Consider the following 13,295-nt stretch of genomic DNA (forward strand, 5'->3'; position numbering starts at 1 on the left):
CGCTGGCCAATCTTCGCTTGCTTTATCTTCAAAAAAAAAAAGCTTAAAAGAAACGTATCAACAGGTTTTTGATGGCTTTGCAAACGATTTCAGTTTATTTGTATTTTTCTCCAAACTGACAACTGTTGTAAAAATTATGTTATCAATTTGTTCTCCCTCGCAAACATTTATCGAACGCACTTTTTTCTATTGAATACAATATTACTCAGAATGATTATCGAAAGAACAAAATATGAGCAGCAGGTTTTTCCCCTCAACTTTTTGTGAATTTAAAAATACAGTTATTTAACTTAAAAAATAAGGCCTGAAACATTGAAGTCTCGTTCTGTCTTGTGCACTGCTGTAGATATGATTTACTTAAACAAATAAGAGCAAGGAGATCCCTTTTGTCATTTTATTCTGCATATTGAATAGAGTTTGTTTAACCACCAAAACACACTCATAATCAAATTTATATACAGGCAAAAACTAACGATAGATAAATCCGACGTTTCGGCGACATCTTGGCGCCATTGTCAAGGGAAACTAATTAAATATGCGATTTCAAGGGTAACTAAGAGTTCAGAGTTTCTAATTTGCATAAGTTAGACAAAGACTTTAGCGCGAACTGAGTCTGATTGTACATTTAAACACGGTCGTAATTGTTTAATGAGTAACATCTCATTAATGAGACAATCAAACTTGTTGTGGCATTTTTTCAACACGCTAAAACAATTGCGAAGGTCATCCGGAATCCTGCCTGCGTGTCTACTATCATAGTGATTGCGTACTGACGAGGTCTTGCTTCTATGTCCATCAACGCGTACGAACAGATGGCCACGGGTGTAACCGACATAACCAGCATCGCACTGGTCACACTTGAAGTTATACACAACGCATTGTTGATCAATGAGCTGAGGCTTAGGTTCGCTTGTCGGGAACTCCTGGGCAATCTTGCGGCTCGTAAACACCGGTTGAACACTACTCGGGTTGTCATACCCTTTAAAGACCAGGAGTCTGCTAATATCGTGAAGACACAGTTGAAAGATCTCAGTGTGAAGCTGCAGACTAGTGTTCAACCGATGTTTACGAGCCGCAAGATTGCCCAGGAGTTCCCGACAAGCGAACCTAAGCCTCAGCTCATTGATCAACAATGCGTTGTGTATAACTTCAAGTGTGACCAGTGCGATGCTGGTTATGTCGGTTACACCCGTGGCCATCTGTTCGTACGCGTTGATGGACATAGAAGCAAGACCTCGTCAGTACGCAATCACTATGATAGTAGACACGCAGGCAGGATTCCGGATGACCTTCGCAATTGTTTTAGCGTGTTGAAAAAATGCCACAACAAGTTTGATTGTCTCATTAATGAGATGTTACTCATTAAACAATTACGACCGTGTTTAAATGTACAATCAGACTCAGTTCGCGCTAAAGTCTTTGTCTAACTTATGCAAATTAGAAACTCTGAACTCTTAGTTACCCTTGAAATCGCATATTTAATTAGTTTCCCTTGACAATGGCGCCAAGATGTCGCCGAAACGTCGGATTTATCTATCGTTAGTTTTTGCCTGTATATGTTTATCTAAATCATTGTTGATTATAATCAAATTTTGCTATATTATTAAGCGATTTGATTAAATGGAGAATATTACTCGGCGGCGCAAAGATATGAATTTTATTGGTGTTAATTACTGACTCTGAAAAGCTGCTACACCAACTTAGAACAAACGCCAGTCATCAACTGACAAGCTCTATTCACTTGAATCTGAAGATGACTTCCGCTCAGGTCGTCGAAACGTTAGTCATCAACAACAGTTCTTTTCAGAACTATCCTCTCCCGGACGATCATACTATACGAACTACGAGAAAATAAAATTCATATCTTCAAGCCACCGTGTATTTTTATCTTTATTACGTGGAAAACCTGACTGTTTGCAAATACAACCGTGAAAAAGCTGGAAATGACCTCATCAATATCTTCACTAGCTATGAAGATATGTAGTTTAGTATAATTTTACGAGGGGTATATTTTCCACCACTACGTTAATAAAGGTTTGGTTGACGCATTGATACAGGCTATATATATATATTTTTTTAAAAAAGTAGCAATGGGGCTTTTATCTAATATTATTAAATTATACTTTATTAACTTAAGTGTATATTATAAAAAGCAATAAATATGTATCTCCTTGTTTATATTATTTATTGATTTGGTGTTGCTTCCCTTAGCTGCGTAAGCCATAAAATAATAAAGTTAAAAAAAGAAAAGAACAAAAAATGACACAACAAAAAAGTTCAATTGCGCTTTATTATATAGGCACGAGTGTTATCACTGCAAAATATACCCCTCGTAAAATCCATACTAAGCTACATCCGGGCCCCGAGTGCCGTATTTTCCATGTGGCGGGAAGATATGATTTTTATTTCCTCGTAGTTCGAATAGTGTGATTGTCCAGGTGAGGGTAGTTCTGAAAAGAACTGTTGTTGGTGACTGACGTCTCGACAACCTGAGTGGAAGTCGTCTTCAGAGTCAAGTGAGTAGTGTTTGTCAGTCGATGATGATGCAAGTCTGGTCCGTTGAACGTGATTGGTCAGTTTAGCCGTGATGGTATTGGCTGAAAGACTCGTGTAAACTTTGTCATCAGTCATTGGTGGGTTTCGATCCGTCTATTGTTAGTCAAACTGGTCGGTTTTTGGTCCATGTATTGTTAGTCAAATTAAGTCGGTCTTTTAGGTGTCCGTTTGTCGGTTTCGTTTCCGTCATGGATAAGTCGTTTGTAAGGCGCTGGTAGTTGTTGACATCTGTTAAGAGGCGTTTGTTCTAAGTTAGTGTACCAGCTTTCCAGAGTCTGTAGTTAACACCAATAAAATTCATATCTTTGCGCCGCCGAGTAATATTTCCTATTTAATCAAATCGCTTAATAATATAGCTAAATTAGATATGAGTGCTTTTTGGTAGTTAAACAAACTGTATTCAATATGCAGAATAAAATGACAAAATGGGATCTCCTTGCTGTTATTTGTTTAGGTAAGTCATATGTACAGCAGTGCACAAGACAGAACGAGCCTTGAATGTTTCGTGCCTCATTTTTTTATGTTAAATAAGGGAAAAACCTCCTTTCATATTTTCTTTCGATAATCATTCTGAGTAATATTCTATTCACTAGAAAAAAGTGCGTCCGATAAATATTTGCAAGGGAGAACAAATTAACAACATAATGTTTACAACAGTTGTCAGTTTGGAGGAAAATACAAATAAATTGAAATCGTTTGCAAAGCCATCAAAAACCTGTTGATACGTTTCTTTTAAGCCTTTTTTTTTTTGAAGATAAAGCAAGCGAAGATTAGCCAGCGTCTAAAATAGCCGAGCGTGAACAAATATTGACGAAGCTTTTTTCGGCTCTCTTTCACCAGTTTGTGCAAACAGTCAGTTTGTCTATCTAATAAAAAGAAATTACGCGATGGCTTGAAGATATGAATTTTATTTTCTCGTGTTAAGACCAATTTTTTACCACTCGAAAATAAAATTTATATCTTTGCGCCGTGTAATATTCCCCATTTAATGGATAACAAAAATACTCAGTATTAGCCAGTCATTGTATCATGGCTTTAACCGACGGAGTATTTCGCCTAGATTCAACGATTATAAGCTACTTTACAAATACAGTACACCCCAAAATGATTGAGATAAAAAGGAAAAATATAAAGAGACAAAATTAAATGTTGAGGGGGTATCTCATTGCTATATTGTTTTAATCAAATCGTTTAGTAATATAACGAAATTAGATATGAGTGTGTTTTGGTGGTTAAACAAACTGTATTCTGGATATGCAGAATAAAATGACAAAATGGGATCTCCTCGCTCTTATTTGTTTAAGTAAATCATATCTACAGCAGTGCACAAGACAGAACGAGACTTCAGTGTTTCATGCCTCATTTTTTAAGTTAAATAACTGTATTTTTAAATTCAAAAAAAAAAAATGAGGGAAAAACCTCCTTTCATATTTTCTTCATTCGATAATCATTCTGAGTAATATTCTATTCAATAGAAAAAAGTGCGTTCGATAACTCTTTGCGAGGGAGAACAAATTAACAACATAATTTTTACAACAGTTGTCAGTTTGGAGGAAAATACAAATAAATTGAAATCGTTTGCAAAGCCATCAAAAACCTGTTGATACGTTTCTTTTAAGCTTTTTTTTGAAGATAAAGCAAGCGAAGATTGGCCAGGGTCTAAAATAGCCGAGCGTGAACAAATATTGATGACGCCTGTTTCGGCTCTTTCAGGATTGTTTGTGCAAACAGTCAGTTTGCCTATGTAATAAAAAGAACTTACGCGATGGCTTGAAGATATGAATTTTATTTTCTCGTGTTAAGGCCAGCGTTTTACCATTTGAAAATAAAATTTATATCTTTGCGCCGTGTAATATTCTCTATTTATTGGATAACAAAAATACTCAGTATTAACCAGTCATTGTATCATGGCTTTAACCGACGGAGTACATCGCCTAGATTCAACGACTGTAAGCTACTTTACAAATACGGTAAGCCCCAAAATTATTGAGATAAAAAAGAAGAAATATAAAGAGACAAAATCAAATGTTGAAGGGGTATCTCACTGCTATATTATTTTAATCAAATCGTTTAATAATATAACGAAATTAGATATTAGTGTGTTTTGGTGGTCAGACAAACTGTATTCAATATGCAAAATAAAATGAAAAAAATGGATCTCTTATTTCTCTTATATCTCTCATACTCTTTTTTTTTAGTAAAATAACTGTATTTAACGACTAAACGATGAGGGAAAATCCTGTTGCTCTCATTGTGTTCTTTATACAATCATTCCGAGTCATATTGTATTTAATTATAGAAAAAATATTTCGATAAATATTTGCTGTGTAGAACAAATTAATAACATATTTTTACAACAAACATTCTCCAAAGGGATCTTTAAAAAGACGTGTATCAGTTCCTTCTCATCACAGCTGATTTGGTTGTACATCCCATCGTTAGACTATTCGAACACACACCGTGACGAAAAAGGTAAGAGTTATTGTCGCACGAATCTACTTTAACGTTTTATGAGAGTATAAGCCGGAAAAGAAAGAATGCCGTGATATTGAAATTAAAATAACCAATAGTTTGATATTTGCTGTTAAAAGACGACGTTTTCTTCGGCATCATTATCGTGATTTTTTTTTTCGCATGGGGAGAGTTGAAACCTGTGTTAAAACCACATTTTACAAAACTACTTCGTATCAAAGTCATTGAAAAAGTTGTCTGCAAGCAGAGAGAGCCTAGCTTAGCCGGTCTAAAAGCTCAAATTAAATTTCTATTGTAGAAATATGCGAAAAACCAGCATAAGTTGAGGCCGCCCAAGAGGACGAAATCGGAAAAGCCATTCCTTTCGGAGAACAAAGCCTCTTGTAACATTTTAACTAACTTACAGAGAATGAAAGATTTCCACTTTTTAGGGGAGAAAGTTCATTTTATCTCTCCGAGATTTTGCTTTCAGGAAACAAGAGAACACACCTTTATTTTGTGGAAATGGAAAATTGAATTGATTTATATTCATGGGAGTAAAGGCTTCATTTTATAGGAACGGGTCAACAAAGGCTGCCGCGTTCTTTAAAGGAAAGAGAAAAACAAAGCAATCTATTCGAAGAAAACAGGCATTTTTTAAACAGCTTTATCTTTGGTGATCAGAGAACATGTTAACCCTAAACAAACATCTAAAGATCAAAGAGCTCTTAGAGCCTACTTCTGAATGCAAATTAAGTCTTACTGATATGAATCAGTTGAAATTCAAGAACTAAAACGAAATACCCATTGGAGTTGCCTTGTTTCTATTTGCTGTTACCAGGCGCTGTTGCGTTTCGTCGGCGAAGAGGTTGAAACAAGGAGCGTAGTGGTCGATAGTTATGCAGCTCGGATATCAAGCGTTCTTGTGCGAACACTCAGCATTCTAGCCGCGCAAAAACTGGGACAGGAACGAAAAAATCGACAAGCTACCTCCAACTCCATTTGCTTTTGTTTTTTTGTTTTTTTGCTCTAGCCGGATTTGACTTAACTCGTTTGCACTCTGCTATACGGAGAGGCTTGTTGTGGGGGTTAGTAATTAGGTTGGGTTCTGGTTTTCGAATGCAATGGGCCTACAACATCATATGCACCCACTTTGATGGGCACCTTACTCCAGCCAAGAAGCAACACTTGAGCGCGAGGCAGTTATTGAATCATAGCTAACTACCATTATGAAATTCTCTATTTTTAATTGTCAGCAATCCATTGGTTATTCTAAGCACTGCTAAAATCGAAAAAAATGATTCTTTTTGTTAACTTCATTGCCTTTAAAGTATCGATATTTAACCAAAGTTATTTGCCATTAGGTCTTATGGTAACAATCGTAACAAGCAGCCCTAGCAAACTTTCTGTTAAAAAAAGTCAACTTGCTTTTCGAGCCAAAAACAGACTCCGTATCAAAAAAAAAACTGTCACAATCTATACGCTATATATGTCTTAAAAATATAACGCGATTTGAGTCAATTACTCAGGTTTCAAAAGGTCGAGTGTAAACTTGCAAAAGTAAAATTCTATGGAGAAATATCAGAGAAACAATTAAATACAAGTTTTTCCCTTTTCCATTCTTCTGTTGCATCAGCCTTTTCTATTATCCAGATGAAATTTGTTTTTTAATTTACAATGCGACACCTTCCACAGCTTTGCTAACCACTTTTTTTTCTCTTAGCATACATCTTTTTAAATTCTGAGAGAAAAGTTCAAATACAAGTTTTCCCTTTTCCATTCTTCTGTTGCATAGGCCATATCCTACTATCCAGATGAATTTTGTTTTGTAATTTACATTGCAATACCTCCCGCGGTTTTTCTGACTATACCTTTCTCTTAGCATAAATCTTTTTACAATCTGAGAGAAATAATCTAATACAAATGTTACTTTTTCCGTTTTCTTTTGCATCAGCCTTTCTTACTATCCAGTTGTATTTTGTTTAATTTTGTAATGTACAGTGCTATGCTTCTTTTACTGCACTTTTTTTCTCTGTAAGCGTACTTGCTTCAAGAAACAATAACAACAACAACACATACATTATTGATGGCTTCTATCTGACAGCTTCAGTTCATAACAAAGCTGTTACAAAGAGTAATGTGTATTCGCAACAACAATTATCAACAAAGTTTAAAATCTTACAAATCTGTTATTAAGGCCGATGGTGTGGAAGGTTTAAACAGATACAGTGAATGAACAGTGTTACCCTGATTTATTACGATCAACGATAGCTCGAAAGGTTATCAAGTTTATGTTTTACAATGACTGTCTAATTTCTCGCGCGCTGATTGGCTCTTTTTTATCATCAATAAGAGTACAGACGGATAAAATTTTAATTTATGCAAGCTTTCAAGTTCAACTTTCAGCTGTCAAATTGTCAACTTTTTAACCAATGAGCTTTTATTGGCTTTTTTAAATAGCCAATCAAAAAGCGAGAAAAGCTATTGACAATGTTCGCGTCATTTTGAATAAAATTCACTTATCTTTGTTTACGGCAAGTTTACGGCGTCTTTTCCCCTCATTTATTCCCGTCTTGTTATTGTAAAAAACAAATTGACCTCAGCTTTTTATGCGTCTGTCCTCTTGTTGATGATAAATTGCGTGATAACATTGTCAAAGTTCACTGCGGAACCTCTCGCCTGCGGCTCGTGGTTCCACAGCCACCTTGACAATGTTATGACGCAATTTATCATCAGTAAGAGGACAGACGCATAAAAAAACTGACGTCAATTTGTTAATTATATAATAACCCAAGTTATTCTCGCATTTTGATTGGTTCTCGCCCATGATCTATTAGAGGACAGACCCACGATTGACGTCATCATTTCAAAGTTCTTCCCTCTGTGTTTAAAATGGCGGAAAGTTTTGAGAATTTAGATAATATTCACGTGAGTGGGGAAAGATAAGGTACAAAAAAGTCTTGTCGAGGCATTGAACAGGTACGATAGTCTGGAAGAAGAAAGAAAATGCCGTTTCGTTTCTAGAAAATGACTCAGAAAAAATACTCGAGCAGTCTCAGTCGGCAGTCAATCGAGACTAAACCAAACACAAAATTAGTCTTGAAATTACTTTAAGGTAAGAAACCGTTGTTTTGTCTCGAATTTAACAAAACCAATAACGAAAATGTTTATGTCATTAATTTATTTAAAAAATTGGGAACACGAGAAATCTTTAATAAGCCATATTTGTATTCTCGGAAAAATATCATAAAACAGGAGAGGGAGAGGGGGTGTTGGATTTCTTTAACTGCTGATTTCTGTTACAGTTACAGATACTACAGGTTCAAGTTACAAGGATGATGCTGCGTTTGTTGGCTTTTTGTTTCCTCGCAGTGTTATTTGTCAGTGCAGGTAAACCTTGATAAGATTAACCGCCAAATGGCCAAAAAATTAACTAAATACAATGATGTAAGAGACCGCAAACGAAAATGCTGCCGGTGTACGTAGGATCTGTAAAAGATAAACCGTCAAAAATGCCATATTTTTACCGTCAACCGTCCTTATATGAACTAAACGGTTGACTTATTAAAAAAAGGGGTCAAGATATGCTGTTTATAAATGATTGTTTTAATATATCACAAAAATACGTATATGTACAAGTCCTTTATTCTGCCTTTAACTTCTAGTCTCGGAAGCAGGCGATTAATATGTCCAGCGGTAACAAAGGGGAAGTAATTATGCCCAAAAGCCCAAAAGCCTAATTTTGCAATGCACAAAAATTATAGGACTAATTGGATTATTCAAATATAGGCAAAATTGTATCCTTTTATGAGTTATCACAGTCACATTTTCGCTTCAATTTCGTGCTATAAACGTCATTCCGCAAAATTAACCGTCAACCGTCATATGACTTAAACTTTAACAGTCAACCGTCAAAGGGACCCTCCAGCCATTGACGCCCCCTATCTCTATAAGGCTTGTCCTCGTTTGATTTAAAATCAACGTTTCTGCTTACCCGAGGGAACTAGTAATAGAAAAATAGTGCTACAAAATTTAATGCAGTTATAGTTTAGCTATTTATTAGTTTAGTTACAGCTAAGCTATTTATTATTTACTCATTCTTAGACAAACGCCGTCGGGTTCGTCAGGATGAAGCGATGACAATAACCTGCCCTGCTGCAAAGAGGATCGAAATTGTGAGTGCATTGCATGGACGCACAAAGCAAGGAGTGTGTGGACATAAGGGGAACATAAACTGTGGCAATGCTAAAAAGTCAATGAAGGTGGCTAAGCGAGAGTGCCAGGGACAGCCCAACTGCACTCTGCACGCTGGAAACTCGGCCTTTGAAGACCCGTGTGAAGGGACCGTGAAATATCTTGAGGTGGGCTCAAAGCGAGTATATTCTTTTAAGAGATTATAAAGGGTAACAGAGTTAATCCCCCATATAGGCCTTATTCCTACTAAGGTAATCCATCTCAAGATGTTTTTGGATCACTAATCCCAGATAACTGAAATTCCAGGACGGTCTAGAAATAGCCAATCCTGTAACACAAATCACGTGAATAGCCCAAGCGCATTTTCGCTCTTCACGAAAACATCTTTACAACGCGCGTGGTAACGTTAGTCGCAAAAGAATTGGATACCTTATCTAACAAAACCTTGAGAGATATTAACCTGAAAATATGGCCTTTATAAGGGATTTACTCTCTTGCCCTGGCATCAGCTCTTTCAGTTGAGTTCCAGTCAAAACAGGTTATTAAATATAAGAGATTTTAAAGAATATTAATAAATAGGCAGGTATAAGTTAATCTAAGCAGTTGATTGTCAAAACTCAGAATCGTAACTGCATTTTCTTGACCTGCCTGCTTGCCAACAGGCTTATCTTATGAGTGAGAGAGGCCCCAAACAAAAGCTCACTCGGTCGCAAAACAAAAAAAAGCTTAAACAAATTTTCTTATCCAAGCTGGGTATAGATATATTACCAATCTACAGGTAAAGTATGAGAACGTACATAACACAGCACTTTTTGATGAAAGCTTGTTGTTGAGGGTTTGCGAAGGCACTAAACAAACAATTGATTCATTCCGAAGCTCGGTGTCCCATTTGACTCATGAAAAACAAAACAAATGTGGTGGGAATTCTAAATTCTTTTCTACCGCCATTGACATCACATCAGCTTTTGTCCGCAGTCTATTTGGGTATTTTATAACTTTGATGATTTTCCGTCCGTCTTGATTTTTTTTTCTTCCAAACCAGTCTAACTGTACATACCTAAAAAATCGGTTGAAAAGTAGTTTGTGAAACGTCATGCCCTGCGAAACCTATGGAGGCCATTCAATTTCCAGACCAAGGGATGAAATTTCCAGAACTGAAGAAACCAAAAACTGTTCAAAGGCAAACTGTAACAGTAAAATGATGCCCCTAACTTGAGCCCAAGATTGAAGCAGTAAATTTTTAAAATTATCATCCATCTACTCCTGCTCCTGTTCCTCTTCCCAGTCCTCCCCCTCCTCTCTTCTCTTCCTCCAACTCATCATCATCATTATGATCGTCTGTCTCTCCCTTCTTGCTGTTTCTAGTTATCTGCAGGTATTTACCGGTTGGGGTTTAGACTCACGCCCAATCCTCAACCTGCTGGCAGGGTTTCTCTGCAGGGTTCGTCCTCCCCCTCACCCTCGAAAACAGGTTCCGGTTTCCGTTTCCGGTTTAGACAGTAATTTTGCACATCGCGGATCCTGCGAGAGGCAAGATCTAACTTTTGCCGTCTACTGTTTGTACACGAACTTTGATGAGTATTTTTGTTGTAAACAAGTGAAATATCTGCTATTTTTTGATGAATTATTTAATAATCCGAGGAAACGTAAACACAATGAAAGGCAATCTGACGTTTGTTATTGTCTCGAGGGCTCAGCCTACCGTACAGCGTTCTTAGCCAAGAGTCCTTCCTTTTAGTATAACTAATCATATTTCATATTTCATTTTCCAAAAGGTCAGATACAGGTGTGTTCATACATTGTCCCGTGGAGTATTTTGAGACCAGACTGAGCTGAAAGTTAACTAACTTGAACAAGAAATGATTAAATGTAGCTTGTAGTTTCCATTATGAGATCATTAAACTTTCTGTTTTACGCCCATCTCTCGCTGTGAACTTATTATTTTCATTTGTCTATGTTCTCTGTATAAGTTTTTCTTGGCCTTACGCAGTTCCTTTATAGAATTTGTTCAGGAATACATCACCACTAATTGTGATCCCCTATTCAAGTTGATGATTGTCTTAATTCTCCTTACCACAATTGAATATATGAAAGATCATATCTTTGAAAAATATGAACATATGATTGATCTTCGCAGTTATACACACAACTTAATTAAGCAGCTGTGAAATTGAAGCCTGAAAAATATTCAGGCCTGAACGGGATTCGAATCCAGGACCACTGCGATACCGGTGCAGTGCTCTACCAAATGAGCTATCGAGCCAACTAGGAGCTGGTCACATTGTTAGTTCGTAATATACCCGTAGATGATGAAGAATACAAGTGAATATATGAAAGAATCATATATTTTCTCCCATGAGGAAGCTTCATATAAAAACAAAGAACTCTATCTGTGCTTCGCGTACTTGTTTCCTTACTTGTTCCTTGTGTTTCTTTTTCCTAAGAACGCAAAATATCCTTTTATACTGCTAGATGTTGGCTTCACCGGCTTATTTTGCAACGTTTTTATTCACTTATAAGCCTTCCCCCCCCCCCCCCCCCCCGAGATGTTAGCCCCCCGTTTATAGGCGCAACCAAAACCCCTTATAAAGTTGTATGAAATAACAATCCGGAATTTTACGAAAACCAGACCCTAATTGAAGTGTAACTAAAGTAAGCTGGCTGGAAATACAACAAAAGGGTGAGTTATTTTGCTTTAGTTTGGGGAAACTTTGAAATAACAAGTTCTTTTCTGCTCCCCCGTTCCCACACGAGAAGAAACGCGTGGAAACTGGGGGAGAGAGAGAACATAAAAAGCGCGCCGGTGTGGTTGCCTTTTCCTCAGCTCGCCGCAAGTTCTCTGAAGTCCTTTCCTTCTCTCCCATCAGGTGGGGTTTCCTGGCTTTCCGACAGCGGCTGGAAGTTTCCGAGTGATATAATTGATATCATTTAACAGTTTTGAAAATGATGACGTTATTCGTCATGAGGCGATACTGCCACTCGAATAAAATGGATCAGTGTGACATATACACTAATAGTCTGATGTTGCGGTAAACAAATATGGTTACTAGTCTTTCATGAACAGCAATGTTTAACTCTTTTTGGGTTTCAATCCAAATTTTCCAGACCTTTTTTAGACACTCAGAGAAAAATTATTGCGGCGAAAACATTTTAGAAGGGTAAAAACTGAGACTGAGCTAAATTAATATATCTTTTCATGCCGTATGTAATGTACTTCGTTGGTCATTACTTTTTTGTGTTTGGTGGCTCTTAAAGGAAAATAAAATTCATATCTTCAAGCCACCGTGTATTTTTATTTTTATTATATGGAAAACCTGACTGTTTGCAAATACAACCGTGAAAAAGCTGGAAATGACCTCATCAATATCTTCACTAGCTATGAAGATATGTAGTTAAGTATAAATTTTACGAGGGGTATATTTTCCATCACTACGTTAATAAAGGTTTGGTTGACCCATTGATACAAGCTATATATATATATTTTTTTTAAAAAAAGTAGCAATGGGGCTTTTATCTAATATTATTAAATTATACTTTATTAACTTAAGTGTATATTATAAAAAGCAATAAATATGTATCTCCTTGTTTATATTATTTATTGATTTGGTGGTGCTTCCCTTAGCTGCATAAGCCATAAAATAATAAAGTTAAAAAAAGAAAAGAACAAAAAATGACCCGACAAAAAAGTTCAATTGCGCTTTATTACACAGGCACGAGTGTTATCACAGGAAAATACACCCCTCGTAAAATTCATACTAAACTACATCCGGGCCCCGAGTGCCGTATCTTCCATGTGCCGGGAAGATATGAATTTTATTTCCTCGTAGTTCGAATAGTATGATCGTCCGGCTGAGGGTAGTTCTGAAAAGAACTGTTGTTGATGACTGACGTCTCGACAACCTGAGTGGAAGTCGTCTTCAGAGTCAAGTGAGCAGTGTTTGTCAGTCGATGATAATGTAAGTCTGGTCCGTTGAACGTGATTGGTCAGTTTAGCCGTGATGGTATTGGCTGAAAGACTCGTGTAAACTTTGTCATCAGTCATTGGTGGGTTTCGATCCGTCTATTGTTAGTCAAACTGGTCGGTTTTTGGTCCA

The 13,295-nt window shown here is 36.7% G+C and overlaps 1 protein-coding gene across 1 annotated transcript; it reads left to right on the forward strand.

Moving 5' to 3' along the window:
* The first annotated feature begins 9,117 nt into the window (after window positions 1-9,117).
* Window positions 9,118-11,121, forward strand: LOC110063113 (L-rhamnose-binding lectin ELEL-1-like). Its single transcript, XM_089286259.1, has 2 exons — window positions 9,118-9,368; window positions 10,977-11,121. Exons 1-2 carry the CDS (start codon window positions 9,144-9,146, stop codon window positions 11,019-11,021), a joined length of 270 nt encoding a protein of 89 aa, XP_089142385.1. The 5' UTR covers window positions 9,118-9,143; the 3' UTR covers window positions 11,022-11,121.
* The last annotated feature ends 2,174 nt before the right edge of the window (window positions 11,122-13,295 follow it).

Source organism: Orbicella faveolata, unplaced genomic scaffold (assembly GCF_042242905.1).
Source record: "Orbicella faveolata isolate gen_17 unplaced genomic scaffold, um_ofav_v1 contig_14, whole genome shotgun sequence".
Lineage (NCBI taxonomy): Eukaryota > Metazoa > Cnidaria > Anthozoa > Scleractinia > Merulinidae > Orbicella > Orbicella faveolata.